This window comes from Rutidosis leptorrhynchoides, chromosome 2 (assembly GCF_046630445.1).
Source record: "Rutidosis leptorrhynchoides isolate AG116_Rl617_1_P2 chromosome 2, CSIRO_AGI_Rlap_v1, whole genome shotgun sequence".
Classification (NCBI taxonomy): Eukaryota; Viridiplantae; Streptophyta; class Magnoliopsida; order Asterales; family Asteraceae; genus Rutidosis; species Rutidosis leptorrhynchoides.
Genome location: NC_092334.1, coordinates 366,307,580 through 366,323,442, shown reverse-complemented (window position 1 = coordinate 366,323,442; position 15,863 = coordinate 366,307,580). Strand labels below are relative to the sequence as shown.

At 32.4% G+C, this 15,863-nt stretch overlaps 1 protein-coding gene across 1 annotated transcript; it reads right to left on the bottom strand.

Moving 5' to 3' along the window:
- Nucleotides 1-10,730: 10,730 nt before the first annotated feature.
- LOC139888973 (protein JOKA2-like) lies at nucleotides 10,731-13,221 on the bottom strand. Its single transcript, XM_071871951.1, has 5 exons — nucleotides 13,218-13,221; nucleotides 11,804-12,285; nucleotides 11,413-11,562; nucleotides 11,221-11,301; nucleotides 10,731-11,096 (listed from the first exon to the last, which is right to left on the bottom strand). Exons 1-5 carry the CDS (start codon nucleotides 13,219-13,221, stop codon nucleotides 10,731-10,733), a joined length of 1,083 nt encoding a protein of 360 aa, XP_071728052.1.
- Between the last annotated feature and the right edge of the window lie 2,642 nt (nucleotides 13,222-15,863).

The following is a 15,863-nucleotide window of genomic DNA, read 5'->3' as shown; positions in this document are numbered from 1 at the left end:
TATAAAAATATATAAAAAGTTGTAAAAATTACAATTTTTATAAAAATATTATTTTATATTATTTATTTTATAAAACTATTAATTTTATAAATTGATTATACTAATTAAACTAAAAATACAAATTAAATAAATAACACTAAATTAAATTATATAATATATAACCCTAATTAGGGTTTAAATATAATATTAATAATTATAATCCGTAATTAATGCAGGCTGCAGTCAACTGTGGCGTGTCAGACGGGCTCATGCGATCGCATGAGTCATAAGCTATCCGGCCATGCGATCGCATGGGCTAGGGTTTCGGGCCACAGAGTGGGCTGCTACAGTACCGGACTCGAGTTTTAATATATTTTTTTTTTCTGTTTTTGCTGTAAAATATATTTATAAAATATATTTATAAATTAAATAAAACTTATATTTTTACAAACTAAAAAAATAGAAATAAAGAAACTTTATAAAACTTAAATATTTACCAAACTCTTAAAAATATTTATATTTTTGTTTTTCTTTTAATATTTTAGAATATTTAAAACGTATTTTTACAAAAGCGTATTTTTATTATTATTTTTTTTAAAAGTAAACTAAAAAGAAAAATCTTTTTTTTCTTTTTTATATATATATTAGCGTTGCGCTTCCGGCTTTTAAGCTAGATTGTTCTCTGGCAGCGGCGCCAAAAATACTTGATGTTATGCGAGGTGTATATAAAATAGCTTTATATTTTACAAGGAAATACTATTAAATACGATACAATTTTACACAAGATATTTATTTATTTATTGAATGGATATATTTAAACCTTGCTACAACACTTATAGGCAGTGTACCTAATCGTACAGTAGTGTAGTTTTTAGTAAGTCCGGTTCGTTCCACAGGGAATCTTTTTCACAAAGCTTAACGCTATATTAGTTTAAATTTATAAAAATACAAATATATATAAGTAATATTATTATTATAAAGGGGGGTTTTTACCGTTTAATGACCGGTTTGTCGATTTTAAAACTTTAGTCGCAGTTAAAACCAAATGTAAAATATTAAATAAATAAACGACTTAATTTAAAGCGTAAAGTAAATAACGATAATGAAATTGCGAATAATAAAAGTGCGATAAAATAAACTTGCGATAATTAAAAAGTACGATAATTAAAAGTGCAATTAAATACAATAACAATAAATAAAAGTGCTATAATTAGAAGTGCAATTAAATATAAAATAAAGGAAATTAAATATGAAATAAAAGAATTATGTTTATTTAAACTTCCGTAATCATGATGTTTGACGTGTTGATTTTAGTTTTATGCCCATGGGTTAATTGTCCTTTGCCCTGGATTATTTAATATGTCCGTCTGGTTTTTGTCCATAACAGTCCATCAGTCATAAATATAAAGTGCGAGTGTCCTCGTCAAATTATCCTTATACCCGAAGTTAAATATTTCAACTAATTGGGGACTTAAACTGTAACAAGGTTTTATTACTTTGTTTAATAATTACACTAGGATGTCGACTGAGTGTAACCCAAGGTTTTAATACTTTGTTAACAATTATGCCAAGTGTCCTTGTACATAATTTCACCCCTGTTTTAATAATTCTAGTGGCTATTAATCCATTCCCGTGTCCGGTTAAATGAACGATTATTTGTACATATAAATATCCCGCCCATCGTGTCCGATCGAGTGTATATGGTTATTTATAGGGACGTCCAATTGTAAATCTTTATATTAAAATTAACAAACTATCATTTAGTTAAACAAATATAAAGCCCATTAATAGCTCATAGTCTAATTTCCACAAGTGTCGTTCTTTTGTCCAAACTCCAATTATGGTACAAAGTCCAATTACCCAATTTTAATATTTTTAGCCCAACATCATGATTACTTCGGATTAAATAAGCATAATAATAACTTAGCTACGAGACATTAAATTAAAAAGGTTGAACATAACTTACAATGATTAAAAATAGCGTAGCGTTACACGGACAGAATTTCGACTTACACCCTTACAACATTCGCTAACATACCCTTATTATTAGGATTTAAAATTAAAATTAAAATTAAAATATAAATATAAATATAAATATTACGTTGAGTGAAGAAGAAAAAGATGTGTTTATTTTGGCCAAAACACGTTGAATTTATCGGACCTGGGCTGGATTTCAGAGCCATGCGATCGCATGGTTTTTGTGCCTCCAGGCCATGCGATCGCATGGCCAGCTGGGAGAAGTCAAATATCTTTGTTTTCTTTCTTGCCGACGTTTATAAAAATATAATATTTAAATAATTATAAGAATTATTTAAATATTATATTTTATTTATGTGCATAGTTAACTTGTAATTTTTAGTCCGTTGCGTCGAGCGTTGAGAGTTGACTCTCGTCCCGGTTCCGGATTTTCGAACGTCCTTGCGTACAATTTAATATCTTGTACTTTGCGTTTTGAATCTTGTACTCTTGTAATTTTGAGACGTTTCTTATCAATAATTGGAACCTCATTGATTGTATTTTGTACTTTTGAGATTTTTGGTCGTTTGCGTCTTCAATTCGTCGAATCTGTCTTTTGTCTTCACCTTTTATTATTTAAATGAATATCACTTGTAAATAGAACAGTTGCAACTAAAAGCTTGTCTTTCTTGAGGAATAATGCTATGAAATATATGTTCGTTTTTAGCATTATCAGTAATGGAAGAAGTCAACGAGCTTCGCACTCGAGTAATCAATTTGGAGAATATGGTGCAAAATTTACCAGCTTCACAACATCACCGGCACCAACGGTACCATCAGTAACAGCACCAGTACCATCAACAATCCATGTCTCAACATCTCATTCTGTACCTCGAGCATAATCATCGATCTATATGACATTCTACAACATTTATCTTCGTATGACATAATGAATATGTAATCTCTAAATGTTTTAGAGATTATGTACTCTAGTTCTAGCAGTAAATCAGATGAGTTTAATATCATATTAACTCATTAAATCCATGATTACATCTGAAGAAAATATATATGTAAGTATATTTTCATAAAGATTGTAATTAAAAATTCTTTTGTACAAACTGTTAATGGTGAAAATATTTTAACGGGTAGGTAATACCCGAGGAATATTTAGATTTCACATTAATAAGTTACATTGTACGTTCTTCGAATCTGATTCAACAGTCATTTACTATCCTACTTACATCCATAGATATACGTATCCGTTCACCGCAGAATAACCATTTTCATTCAATTTCATATTTGGATTTTGACCTATCAGAATTCAACAAGTGGCATAATGAAGAAAACATTTGACAAAATAAAATTTATTAGAAACAGACAAATTAACTATGAGGAATTTTGTTAAGAATTCACGCTAACAAAATCCTAGCTAACTGTTCCTAGTTAACTGTTAATTCCATATTACATTTATTTATCACAATTTAATTATCACAATTTTAATTCTCGCAATTTTATTTATCGTCATTTAATTTCTGTTATTTATTTTACGCACTTTAAATATCGGGACACGTATACCAGGTTTTGACATATCATATCGGCACATCTATATATATTATTTGGAATCACCATAGACACTCTATATGATGTAATGATCAAGTTCGATATACAGGGTTGATGTTGATTCTCAAATAATATATATAGTTTGAGTTGTGATCGAGTCTGAGACATGTACACGGGTCACAACACGTATTAATTAATTCGAATGTTATATATTGCTAACTGTGGACTATCAATTGAGGACTAATGACATTGAACAATTAAAATGAATTAAAATTTTGATTATAACATATGAAACTAAACATTTCTTCAAGTTTGCCACTTGATTTCATCTTAAACCTCATTTGAATCTTGACGATTACAATCTGCGTTCAAACCTTTCGTAATTCTTGAAAACACCTCAATCGAGAGGATGAACCAATCGCAATTCATCTACGTAAGAAGATATTGATGCATATAGTTATGCACCTGAAGACACTCGGAACCTGAGTAAACATTTAACATGTATCTGTGCTAGCTCCTTTGACATTGTTATTACTGAAAATAACTTTGCAATCCCTTTCCAAAGTAGCTCATTTTATCACAGCTCCAGCAAGTCAACTTCGACTTTTCGTTCGAAATAACCTTATTATACCTTGATATATATGCGTGCTCTTTTATTGCTATCGGAAAACCTTTTATATTCCACCACATCACCAGCAGAAGTACCAGCAACCTCGTTGCTCATTGGCTTAAATCTCTCCTACAAATCACTGTATTTATCTATTGAAGTCTTATCATGAACTCATCCGCACATTGTAACGAGAATTGGCATACCAATTACCAGAAATCAACGTTTAATCATCTAAAAACACAATTCTCTTGAAATCACCTCGGATTGATAACCGACGATTCAGATATGGCTGCATTAAATGCAGAGGAAACAGTAAAACTGTAAACGACCTTAACAGCCAAAAGTTTGATGATAAGAAATAGTGTGTTGGAAACGCTCAATAGAAAACTTGGTACTGAAAAATGAATTGAGCAAACTATGAGGAAGGTTGTGGACAAATCACAAAGACTAGATCTGCCTTCAAAGAATCCATATGTTTCAGTGTCTGATGAAATGTTCAGCGAATATCTTGCTTCCTACTTATTTCGATTCTTTGTAGAACATGTTTCTGCATCACCCTTTAATTTCAGGTACTTTAGAAATTCTAAGATATCATCGTATCTTCTGTTATAAATATCTTCGATATTCCTGAGGATACCTTCACAGTTATTCTTGTCCGAAATTATTTATCTATTCGTGCTATCTATATTACATCATAAAAGAAACTGTTTTAGTTTCTATATTCTGTAACAATCGAGTTTAAATTATGAATGATTTCCTAGAGAAGTGTTGGGAATTGAAGCATGAGTTAGTATAATATAATGACGTCAGGCCAACGTGGTTATATTACAATAAGTCATGCTAAATTTCTAATGTAACGTGATGATGATTCACATACCTTATCCTCATCATGTGCCATGTTACACGACTCTTTCATTCTATTTAATTTCTAAGCATATCATGGAAATATTTCCTTGATATTTCTGTTCTTCTGTAATTCTAACAAATTGCTAATAAATCGTGCTATTACATTTTCTTTCTGATTGGAGGATTTCCTTAAATTCCTTGAATTCCGGAAATCCACCATGACTACGTCAAAAGTTAAGACGAAACTTTTCACTCTTTTGTGATAGCTTCACTCGTACGCTTCACATGATCGAATCGTTTTATCTATATTAATCAATAATGATAAAACTCTAACTCATATTCGTCATGAAAACATTTTTATTGTTAACCATGACCACCTCACTCAAATTTCGGGACGAAATTTCTTTAACGGGTAGGTACTGTGACGACCCGGGAATTTCTGACCAAATTTAAACTTAATCTTTATATGTTTCCGACACGATAAGCAAAGTCTGTTAGATAAGTCTCAAAAATTTTGAATTGTTTTCATGTATACATTTACCCTTCGACTGCTCTCGACGATTCACGAACCACTATTTGTAAATAGATACATATATATTTAAAATATATGAACATAAAATATAAATTGAAATAATATATGACGTCATTGTTAGAATTAATAATGTAATATATATATATATATATATATATATATATATATATATATATATATATATATATATATATATATATATATATATATATATATATATATATATATATATAATAACTATTATTTAAAAAAATAACTATATATGTAAATAATGTATAATGAATATATATATAGTTTTGAATTTATTTTGTAAGCAACAATAACGCTCAATTGTCATTCGATCGATAATAAGGAAGTTAAAATCAAAGTTATGTAATTTTAAAATAAACGGTGATTCGAAAATAAGTTCTACAAATTTTAGACTTACTAAAAATGTATTTAGTACCTAGTTATTAAATTTTAACATCTTTTATATTTTACCCAATTATGAGAGGGACAGTTGATATACTTTTTAATTAATAAATTAATGACCAAATTTTATACCATAATGATCAAAATAAATAAATATAGTTAATTTAAAAATATGGGATTTTTCTGAACACTTTTATCCGCCACTGTTTATCAACGGAGCACAAAATAATACCCGTGATAAAGTGTCGGGACATTATTGTGGCTGCTATTCTGTGCACATTTGAAATGAATCTTGAATTATTACTCAAAGTCACTGATTGCTCTTTTCATTACCAACTCTCTATATAATATAGATATGCAGAGAATTATGATATCTCATCACCTTTCCAGCTGGCTTTGCTTCAAAATTAAGAAACTTACACATACACATACAACTTGCTTATATATTAGGATTGTCACTACATGACATCTATAGTTTTTGCATATATAGATATATAAAACACAATTGTTTTCTATAGTAAAACCAAAGGTTACCAACTCTACATACGATTGTTACATGTTGCTGTCCGGTTTACGCTCCAAAACCCGAACCAACAAGACACCACCATTTTGTATTCGCCATCTAAACCACCATTATAAAATCTGCATATTCACTGTTGCAAATGGGTGTTGGTTGCAGTGACTATTTTCTGTTTTAATGGAGCAAGATCACAACAAACCAACACAGCCAACCTGCTGCCACTTATATTTCTTTTGTTCGGTTCAGTTTTCACAAACCACCACTTACTAACAACCACCCACTTCATCATCACCTTCATTTGAACCTACCATCATCGAACCCACTTTGATCACCACAACCCTACTACAACCACCTTGAAAACACCATCGACACCCTCATCATTTAGTTGTTTCGGTTTCTTTGACAACCGCCAACATCACCACTTTTTACCACGACCACCGAAAACCACCATAGTGAAACACCTCCACCGCCGGCTGCCTGAGTTTTCACAGCCATCAAACAAACCCCATCGATCACTGTTATAGTCCGATACAAACAAACATAATCTTCGGTTGCTACTATTTTTGTGTTTATGTTAATGTCCCGATCAAACCATAACAACTACCCTACGTGAACAATCACAAACCCATCAACAACCACCATAAAACATCGTGATTTTCTTCTTTCTTTTTATTTCTGTTGAGTTCCACGCCATAAACCATTGAATTACAATCACCTTGTAACCATGAAACCCACCATTTAACTGCTACAACTGCGATACCCTTGTATTAAACACTACAGCTACTGCCAAATATTTTCGTTCCTGTTTTAAATAAACCAAACAACCACCAAAGATCAACCAAAACCATATCCCTACTACTGTTGTTATTTTTCCTGTCACGTTCGATAAAACCACAATCAACCATCGAAAAACCCACTGAAATATCGCTGTGGTAGTTTCCCTCTATTTCTGTTTTCGATCCAGTAATTAACAGAAGATAATAAGAAAGGAATTATAATGTTATATTAGGAAAAAGGTGATGAAAGTGTTCATGATGATGAGGTGACGATATGATTATGGTCTTATGATTATAATTTTATGCGTATAAATAAAGAAAACGGTTAGATGAAAGTGGGACAAAATTATTACACGTGCACTCCTTTTATGTTTACAATCTGACTCCATTTATTTTTGGGCCGTACAATTTAAAACTTCAAATTGGGCTCATGAACGTGTTGGGCCGGGATTCTTTTTGTTGATGGGCCAACGAGTTAAAAGGAAATAAGTTGTGTGTTATTTCGGAAAAACAATCTTGGACTGATGGTTAAGGGTGTTGTGTTAGTGGAATGAGAGGTCACGGGTTTGAGTCTTAGCAATGACATTATTATTATTTTTTTACTAACCATGGAAGCTACACACATGAGGTAGTTTACTTATAACTCATTATTAGTATTATTATTATTATTATTATTATTATTATTATTATTATTATTATTATTATTATTATTATTATTATTATTATTATTATTATTATTATTATTATTATTATTATTATTATTGTTAGTATTGTTAGGTTATTTATTATTATTAACAAAATTATATCATAAATTATTAGTATTATCATTAAATGTTATTAGTATTATCATTACAAACAATTTTTATTATTAGTACTATCTTTATCATTAATATTAAAATTATTATTATTAGAATTATCATAATTTTTATCATAATTAGTATTATTTTTATCATTATTATTATTAGTACTATTAATATACCAAATAAAGATTTTCTATAAAAATATATTTATGACATAAAACCTAACTATATTAATACTTTTGTAGTAAATGTTAATTATCTATATAAAGATAAATATATCTAATTAAGTTATTTATAAAACATATGATATAAAATAACAAATAAAATCACTAATAATATATATATTTGTTCGATTACCATTACATGTATTAATATACATGATTGAATAATAGGTTCATGAATCCAAGGCCAACCCTGCATTGTTCACTTGTTCATTGTCGTCATATGTATTTTTACTACAAAATACAATATAGTGAGTTCATTTGCTCCCTTTTACTCTTTACATTTTTGGGACTGAAAATACATGCGCTGTTTTTACAACTGCCTTATTAAATGCTTTTGAAATATATTTTGAACTGCGAATACATGAAATGCTTTTATAAATGTTTGACGAGATAGACACAAGCAAAACATTCCTCGAATAAATTATTATGCAGACAGAAGTTCTGCAGATTATTATTGAATTATGTGGACATGATAATTGCCACCATTGAATTATGTGGACATGATAATTGCCACCATTGAATTATGTGGACATGATAATTGCCACCATTGATGTGAATGTTACGTATCGAGAGAATGATTTTTATACACAGGTTATGTGTATTAGTTTTTGTGCATGAGATATGTGTACGGTTACTAAGATTTATGAAAGATGATTTCGTACACGAGAAAGGTGTACTGTATTTAAAAGATATCGCATGTACATTACAGGTGGGTATAGGATTCGGGCCCATTTGTACCATGCAGGATTTAAATCTTGTGGTCTATCAAAATGATGAATTTTATTGTTTTATGATAAACTTATGAACTCACCAACCTTTTGGTTGACACTTGAAAGCATGTTTATTCTCAGGTATGAAAGAAACATTCCGCTGTGCATTTGCTCATTTTAAAGACATTATTTGGAGTCGATCATTGCAATGGAACCAGATATTGGTGACTTCGTCCAGATGGATTAGGATGGATCCTTTCATTTAACACTTGAAATTTTAATGGGAAAGCATCTGGGAGATTTACTAATCACCTCATTAGTTGACAGACAAGAGATATCTCTGACTGAAATTCTAGACCAACGTCTTCCTTTACTAGTGCAAGAAACTGCTGAACAAGTGATGTTGCTTCTCGACATCTCATTTTCATGCTTGCAACAGACTCCTGCCTCCAGACCTTCAATGCGTGCCATTTATCTTGATGTATCAAAGAAGACAATGTGATGTCGAAAGACCAGTATGATGATATCTCCCGCTGGTGAAGGGGAAGTCTAAGTGTGATCATTTCAAGTTTAAGCTTTGGTATGATTTATTGTCCTATTGTATTTGTTATATGTATTGTTGTCTTATTGTATCTGTTCTATGTATGTATTGTATTTCATGCTTATTGTATTTTATTTTTAAGCATCTACAAAATGAAAATAATAAAGATAGATTATGTAGCTCTGCCTATGTCAATGAGTGAAGTATCCGCATTGTTCGTCTTGCAATTAGCAACATCGTGGACACTTTGAAAAGAAAATCGGCTAAAGTCTGACACAAAATGTTTATTTAATTACCGCTATAAAGAACGTGATTTTTATCTATTACATGTTTACAACAATCAATAACTTAAACGTATGCTATGAATAACTGTATGAACAAATATTTTCAACATTTTGGTGATGTGTATTCTTTATACTTTACAAATTCAACCAACAACAGTACTTACGAAAATGAACGACGAACGTATAATATCGTTATTTCATATGCATTTGCAAAATACTATATAATGTTACGGATGAGTACCCGTGCAACGCACAGGCTCATAAATCTAGTACTATATAAAATCCTATTACTTGATCAAATTCAATGTTGGTTGAACCCATAAAAAAGCCCCATGAATTCGCGGATCTTAAGCTATTTTACTATTGAATACAAATTTAAAAACATTTTTTCAAAGTTACATACGATTGACAAAAACAAGTTAACCGCCTCACTATCATCACATCTTGAAGTTTAATGAAAAAGGTCGTCGCATACACCATGAGAGAGATCAGGATCAAAATCAGGAGCGAATTCAGTTATTTCTGAACATGTTTCTTATTTTTATGATTCAATTCAATTCCATATGACTGTAGACATAAAGTGATAAAGCCAATATCATATACTAAATAAGGCCAATTAAACATCACACCCATCAACACAACTAGTAAAAAAAAGTAGATGAAAATCATTAAATGCAAACTCTGATCACGTAGCACACAATTACTTTATTAACATTACTTTATTAACATTAAATAAGTTTTTAAATCAAAATACTGATTGCATAATGTATGCTAATTTGGATCAAGACTTAAACTAGTACCAACAAATTAGGCTCTTAAACTAAAATCACTGCAAGCTTTATACTTCCTTGTTCTTCTTCAAAGCTTCAACATCGGTCACACCCTACAAAGTAGGCCGTTTATTATCAATAATATCACAAACATTTCAAGGTTTTATCTATAAATAAAAACAATAAGCTTTAAACACCACAAATTAGATCATCAATCGATTAGATCCCACTCCGAAACACCACAAAGATCATCAATCGATTTCTTCAAATCATAATTATTCTTCTTCAATATTTCCTTGTTCAAATCCAGCTGCTTAAATCCCATTTTCTCCAGATCATTCAAAAGACCCTGCTCTTGATCATCACTACTTGCCTCAACCCGTGCAGACTCTAAAGCAGTTTCTAAAGCAGTTTTCACTTGTTTAGAATCAAACACCGAATCTGAACCAGACACCAACTTATTTCCCGAAACCATCTCTTGATTAACTACTACTACATTCTTCACGACTGGTGCGACAGGTGGCAGATTAGCATTAGTTGATGTTTTACCTTCGGCCTTCGTAGAGGCATCAACAACCTGCATGGATTACAAACAAATTCGGTAATGTGACAATGAAACATCAAAAACAATAATTTCCAAAAATATAACAACATTATAATAAGTAATAATTAATAATTACTAGTCTAAGTTGATATGTTACTTCTGGGTTCTTCACAACAGATGGCTGATTAACGTTCGTCGATGTTTCAGGTACAGACTTCATAGAGGAGGCTTTAACAACCTAAAGGATTCATAAACAAATTAACTAACATAACAATGGAACATTAAAATTAAAATTAATACAATAACATTATAATTAATTATAATTAACTAGTCTAAGTTGATATATTACCTGAAACGACACCGAAATAAATTTCCCAAAAAACTCCCCAGACGGAGACATCATCCTCCAGCACAAAAAGTAACGCCCAGGATCTCTCGGGGCAATGATGTCGACCGTGACGTCAATCTCCGCGTTTACAGGTAGACCATCAGTCTGGATCTGACATAAGATTAAAGAATAAAAAGTTAAAGGATCTAATTGATTTACCAAAGAATTTTTCTAACTACATCCCTTAGGCTGTCGTTAACGCTTTCTAAACAGTTGTACATTCAGGTAACCGCCACCATTAAATTAATGAGTAATCCCTATGTACAACTGTGTAAAGAGCGACAACGACAGCCCATACAAAATCTTTTTACCAAATTATTGAAAATGGGAAAAATAAAGTACAGCTACAAACCATAACATCAACGGTAAAATTGTGACTTAACAAATCTCCTGTAATCCACTGAAGTTTTGAACCCTGAGGCCATGCGATAGTACCGTTATTACGCATCTTCCAAATCTTAGTGACTTTAGTAAATGGAGCGAGGATAGTACCATCAGTAACAGTGACATCATCAAGGACTTCACTATATAGTTTGAACTGATGCTTCTTTGAGTTTTTACTTCTGCCTTTAGGGTTCGCCTGTAACTTACCACTTTGTTGACCATTAACATTTGATGAACCACCAGTCGTTGGTTGTGCACTCGGACCAGCTTTGAAGGTGAATCCTGGATTCGAGTTTTGTTGGTTAATCACACCAGCATTCGTTTTTTGGACAAGCTCAGAAAACCTTGCAGCAGAGAATGCTGTTTCAGTGTTGTATGTTTGAATAGGATAATGTTCCAATAGTGTTTTCTGAGTGTTAGTGCATATTTTGTAATCCCTAGTTCCATGAACTTTAACGTTTTATTCGATCATGTTGTAACCTGTAATATTGTTAAACGTTGATTGTCGATGTGTTATTTTATATTTGTAAACGTTTAAATATAATTCGTAATATTACTCGACAGTCGGCCGACTGACATGGTCAGTCGACCGACTGTCATCCACTGTCGACCGACATAGGAACTGAGGTATTTAAGCCTAATTAATCTTCATTAATTTGGTTAACAACTCTGCACATTAAACACACACACGAAAAACAGTTCTAGGTCGAGTCTCTCTCAATCTTCATGTCCAAATACCACAGAATGTCAGTCTAGGCTTCGTGTTTATCAAGATCTAATCTTGGTTTGACTTGTACGAACCCGAAAACCCATAGATATTCGTTTAAGCTCGTTCTAGTGTTATTCCGCCTCTAGATCATGTTAGGTTGATTCTAAGATCCTCTCTCAGTGTCTACAAAGTGGTATCAGAGCATTGGCTTGCTGAATCAATTGTTTTAAACGAGTTCTTGGTATATTTTTGGGTCAAAAAATGGTTTTGGATTGAATTTTGTATACTTTTACGTTAAACCTTTGGTTTTAATTGCTTTAGAGTGTTTACAGAAGTCATTCTAAGTTGCTTAAGGTGTTGGTCAGTAGTTTTAGTTCGAAAATTGAGCTTGAAATCGTTTAGAAGTCAAAAACCTGTTTTTTTTTTTGGATTCTAGCTCTGAAAGAAAGTACAGTCGACCGACTTAGGAGACAATCGACCGATTTTCTTGTATTTCGACCGATTGTCATTAGTTCGACCGATTGTCTTTAAACCGACCGACATATACTAAACCGACCGACTTAAGTTGTAAACCGACCGACTTAAGTACTAAACCGACCGATTGAAGGAACATCGACCGATTGAAAAAAGTACTACCATTTGACTAAATGTAAACAGAACTTCGACCAATTACCCATTGACAGTCGACCGACTGTATCTGTTCATCGACCGACTGTAGCTGTTCATCGACCGACTGTCACCGACAGTCGACCGACTTAGTATCAGATTCAACCTTAATTAAATTTTAAAATGTCTGATCAGGCAATGGCAATTACTTCCGGTGTTCAAAACATTTTACTATCTGATAGTGAATCAGGCAGTGCCAATCGTGCTCCTAGACTTGATAATATAAATGATTGCATTAGATGGAGGGATAAGTTCATGAATTACATTAGAGGCCTTGATCCTAGAATGTGGGATTTGATACAACATGAATATAAAGAGCCTTTAGGTACTGATGGTAATAGTAAAAAGTATGAAGATTATAGCGTGACAGAAAAAGAAACATATGCCTTAGAATGTAGATGTTATGCTCAATTGACCCAGGGTTTAGACGGTGATATTTATCATCAATATCAAATGCACTTAACTTCATATTCTCTTTGGAATGCTATTAAGATAGGTGTCGAAGGAAATAAGGCGTATCGTGAAAAGAAAGCTAAAGTAATCAAAAGTGAATGGAAAAGGTTTGCTGCTCTAAGTCATGAAACGTTAGAAGAGACAATCATTCGTTATCGTCATCTTGTCTCTGAATTGGGTAACTTAGGTGTAGAAGTTTCAGAACAGAAAGCTATCAAACAATTAACAGATGGTTTACCACACAAGTGGGATGCGTTTATTGAATAGATAGAAGACAGAGCTTCGTCTGCTGGTGAATCACTGACCCTAGATAAATTCACATCAAAATTGATGGTAAAGGACTTGGATATGGAAACCAAGAAGAAACGTCTTGAGGGTCAGCAGAGTCCTATAATTTACAAAGCTGGTACTTCTGGATTGAGCAATGTTCATGCTCCCTTACAAACAGCGTCTGTTTCAAATGATAGTGCTGTAAATAGATCACAACCTGCTCAAAATGTGATGTTTTCAACCCAAGTAAATAAGCCTAGTAGTACAAATCAGTTCACCATTAGACAGGAGCCAAAAACTGTAGTTCTCAACACTGAGAATTTAAGAACTAGGCCCCTTTCAGTTGTAGAGGAAGATATGGCTTTAGTTGCTTTGGTAGTTAATTCTTATAATGAAATGGTTGGTGGTCAAATTGTTAATGCTCATTTAGAAGCAGAAGATTATGAGCAGATTGATGAGGATGAACTTGAAAAGATGGATATCCTCTGGGCTATGGGTAGTGTGATTAGACGAGCGAAGAAATTTCTGAAAAGGACAGGTCAACAGAGCTTAGGTGTTACTAGAGATACTAAGTTAGGTTTTGATATGTCAAAAGTGAGATGTTTTAATTGCAATGAGTTAGGACACTTCAAAAGAACATGTACCAGGCCACAGAAAACTGGTTTTCACAACCCATTTCACAATTAGTATAATAAGACAAAGGTTAATGTGCCAGTTGAAACAACGAGCAGTGATACTATCAGAAATGATAAAGCAAAAGGCTTAATTGCAACATATTCAGACGAAGGTTGTGATTGGAAAGTATTTGCTGATGATGAAAATCATGCTAACGTTGTTAGAATGCCTAAGACCGAAGAAGAAACTGAAAGTGAGAAACAAGAGAGAGAGAAAGCTGGTTGTGTTGGTACTGCGAATGAATGCATGTGTTACATCTGCAAGATGGAAGCAAGAATTGAGCGAATTTATGCAATGATCAGATATGTTAGAAGAGGTGTTCTTAACAAGAGAGTGTATGAGAAGTTCAAGTACGCAATGCACAATGATGGCGATGTATGGACTGATTACAGTAGTTCGTCTTCATCAGATGGAGAAACTATTGTGGTAGATGATGTCAAGACTTCAGTTGAGTTGAATAATTCTGACTGTTCCAGTTCTAGTTCAGAATCTGAACCTGAATCAGAGACTGAAGAAAAGGAATATGCGTTCATGGCAAACACATCAAGTGACTCTAAGGTACAAACTGAATTTCCTTTGGAATGTAACGATTGTGCTGATCATAAGTTAGAAATTGTTAAACTTGAATCCATAGTTTCAAAACTGAATGATATCCCCTTAGGATGTATCTACTGTCCTGAAGTAAAACAGGAACTTAGGATTGTTAAAGCAGCTTATCTTGAGGTAAAAGGCCTATACGAGACAAATTTAACTCAGTTTAACAATAAAAAGGAATTCAGGGAGACAATCAAAACTCTAGAAAATCAAGTTCATGATTTAAGAGCTACAATTTCAGGTGACCAAAAGGCCATAATGATGTACTTAAATCAACTTGAATGTGCTAAGAGAGAAAAGGAAGAGTTTAAGATTAAGTATGAGTCAGAAAAGGCTAGAAATGACACTTGGCAGCGAATGTCATATGTCATTGACTATACTGTCTATAACAAGAATGATGGTAAAAAGGGTTTAGGTTATAAAGAGTGTCCTCCTCCTCTTAGGAATGAGTACATTAATAAACCTTCTGATTCTTGCCTTAGTGAAATCCTAAGTGTTAAGCCTGTAGAGAATGAAAAATCAGACAGCACTAAGCCGGTTGCTGAAGACTTAGCTGAGGACAGTAAATCTGATTCAGAGTATGAAAAAGTTTCTGAGTTTGTGACACCAAAATCCAAACCAATCACTATCCTGAAAAATCCATTGAATGCTAGTAAGGCTA